The 2521-nt window shown below is 43.1% G+C and overlaps 1 protein-coding gene across 1 annotated transcript; it reads right to left on the reverse strand.

Annotated features, from left to right (window-relative positions):
- Positions 1 to 488: 488 nt before the first annotated feature.
- Positions 489 to 2264, reverse strand: LOC113463943 (uncharacterized; the record flags this gene model as incomplete). Its single annotated transcript, XM_026811190.1, has 3 exons — positions 2201 to 2264; positions 1463 to 1657; positions 489 to 599 (listed from the first exon to the last, which is right to left on the reverse strand). Coding segments are annotated over exons 1-3 (336 nt in total), but the record flags the coding sequence as incomplete, so codon positions are not given.
- Positions 2265 to 2521: the final 257 nt, after the last annotated feature.

Consider the following 2521-nt stretch of genomic DNA (forward strand, 5'->3'; position numbering starts at 1 on the left):
ACCTGTACATAAGAAAAAAGGGAAATAACACACAGATATATAGGAGAAAGGAGAGGCCTAAGAGCTAAATAATTAACAATAATAACAAAAACTATAAAAAGAAGAGAAAAGAAGAAAACTTTTATCCGCGGAACGGCCTCACAACGCAAGGAGAAGGAAGAGATACAAGATCCAATAATCGTTGGCCAGGGTCCCTGATCGGGATAACACTGCCGACTGGATTCCGAACAGCAGGATCAGTAGCAGTTAGCCCGACGCTCAGTAAAAGCTCAAACTGAGCAATTACGGGTACGCTGCACAAGAGCACGTCCAACAATATACACGAGCGCAGCCACCAGAGGAGCAACAGACCGGCCCCTTCCACCACCAGTCCTCCACGCCTGTAGGAAAAGGACAGGCCGAACCTGACAAAGACCAGTGAGCCACTCGTAACCCGGGATTCGGGAGATTAATCGGGCGTTCGCGTGACGAATGTGGGATCGAAGCACCCCGCATTCCTCGCTGTCCAAAACCCGTACAGGAAAGCCCTCCGGGACGATAGTTACCCGCACCCCCTCAAGGGGCCCCAGACGTGAATCATCCATCGGAACCAATGCAATCTGCAAATAAAACATAACAAAATAAACCACAAGGGTCAACCCAACGCTATCACTAATCCTTAAAAACTATGGACACGCACATGCAAAACCACCAACATGAAAATAGAAAATGATGATATAAAACAACGACAAACACGAGCATGACAATAAGAAGTAAAACACGAAACAAGGCAAAACAAGGACACAAAATAATCAGGATATACCACATCAGGAAAGCGGCAATCAGACCGTACACAGACCACTGTCTTGACACTCTATCACACAAGAATAAATCATAAGAATCAAATTAATAGAATTCACTTAAAATATAATAATAGGAAAAAGACTCGACCAAGTACTCTTCTCTCATCAAATCTACTGATCTTAAAATCACACTAAAATACTAAGTTAAAACTCTTTTACAAAGGAAAAGAAGAGAAAACTGGTCCACAAACCTCAAACATGTATTAAAAAAAAAAANCGATGGCGATAAGGTCAGACAAGGATCTCTTGGAAACATTGACCTCTGGTGCTCAATCTATGTCGATATAAAGCAGTCTTCCACCACCGCTTTTTTTTCTTTCTTTTAATAATCCGGCAATTACCACGAAAGCAGCGCTGGCCACCAAAGATCGTCTATCTCGCTGGATCACCGTTCACTGCGTTCGCTGTGGATCACAATCTCGTTCGTTGCCTCAGCAGACTTTGTTCGCGAAGAAAAATTTTACAAACGAGGCAAAATGAGCCATTCGTTCGGACTTGCCTTGCCTCGTTCGCATTCGTGCTGAGATGAATACCCGGCTTAAGAGTAACGGAGCGGCTCCGTCCACCATCAGGCCTCCGCGACGATGAGAGAAAGACAGCTATCGACGCACGGGCCGCACCTGACGTAATCCAGTTCGCTGCTCGTAAATCGGGATTCGTGAAATCAATCGTGCGTTTGCATGGCGAATGCGGGATCTAAGTACCCCGCACTCCTCACTGTCTAGAACCCGTATGGGATAGCCCTCTGGGACGATGGTAACCCGTACCCCATCTAAGGTCCCTAGGCGCGAATCGTCCATCGGGACCAACGCAACCTGCAAATAAAAACGAAATAAAATAAAATAATACCACTAAAGGCCAACCCAACGAAGCTATAAACACGCACATGCAAAACCACTGACATGAAAATGGAAAAAGAAGAGTGATGTAAAAAGCGACAAACACGAGCATAAGTGGTAAAACAAGGACAAAAACAAGGTTACAAAAATCAGGATATACTACATCAGAAAGCGGTATCAAGCCTTACATAGACCACTACCTCGAGACTCTATCACACAAAACTATAAGAATCAAATCAAAAACTCTTAAAATATACAATATAATTGACGACCATCCATAATTAAAAAAGAGAGAGAGAAGTGGGCCTCACGACCCGAATTTTAAGACACCACAAAAAACCAGAACGCCAAAATTTGTATATATACAAAAGATACAAAAAGAAAAACCATACTACACGACATCAAAAATCTGACAAATACCCGCATGAACTGAAAAACCTCGTGCACTTAAAAAACTCAAAAATCGAAAGAATGAAACAACACCAAAAAGGTATAGATGACAAATCGAAACACACGTACCAATGAAAAATAATCATCCAGGTCTTGCATATTTTCGAAGTAGAAACAGAATATAAAAAGGAGAAAGAATCAATACGCTAACAGACTGACTGAAGCAAACTGAACAACCGTACAATCCAAATCAGACCTCCACCTCATACGCCCCCTCCAACGTCAGATCCACGGACCAATCACAGCCCGTAAGAACACACAGACAAGGACGGATGACCAACGCCGCGTTGACTAGCACATGTAGTCACACATTAAAACCACCACACCGATCAAACACATATCAAAAACCTCCTACCAAATTTCCCACGCAGAGTAAGAATACACGATCTT

The sequence above is a fragment of the Ceratina calcarata genome, unplaced genomic scaffold (assembly GCF_001652005.2).
Source record: "Ceratina calcarata isolate Rehan_Ccalc_2016 unplaced genomic scaffold, ASM165200v1 scaffold2025, whole genome shotgun sequence".
Lineage (NCBI taxonomy): Eukaryota > Metazoa > Arthropoda > Insecta > Hymenoptera > Apidae > Ceratina > Ceratina calcarata.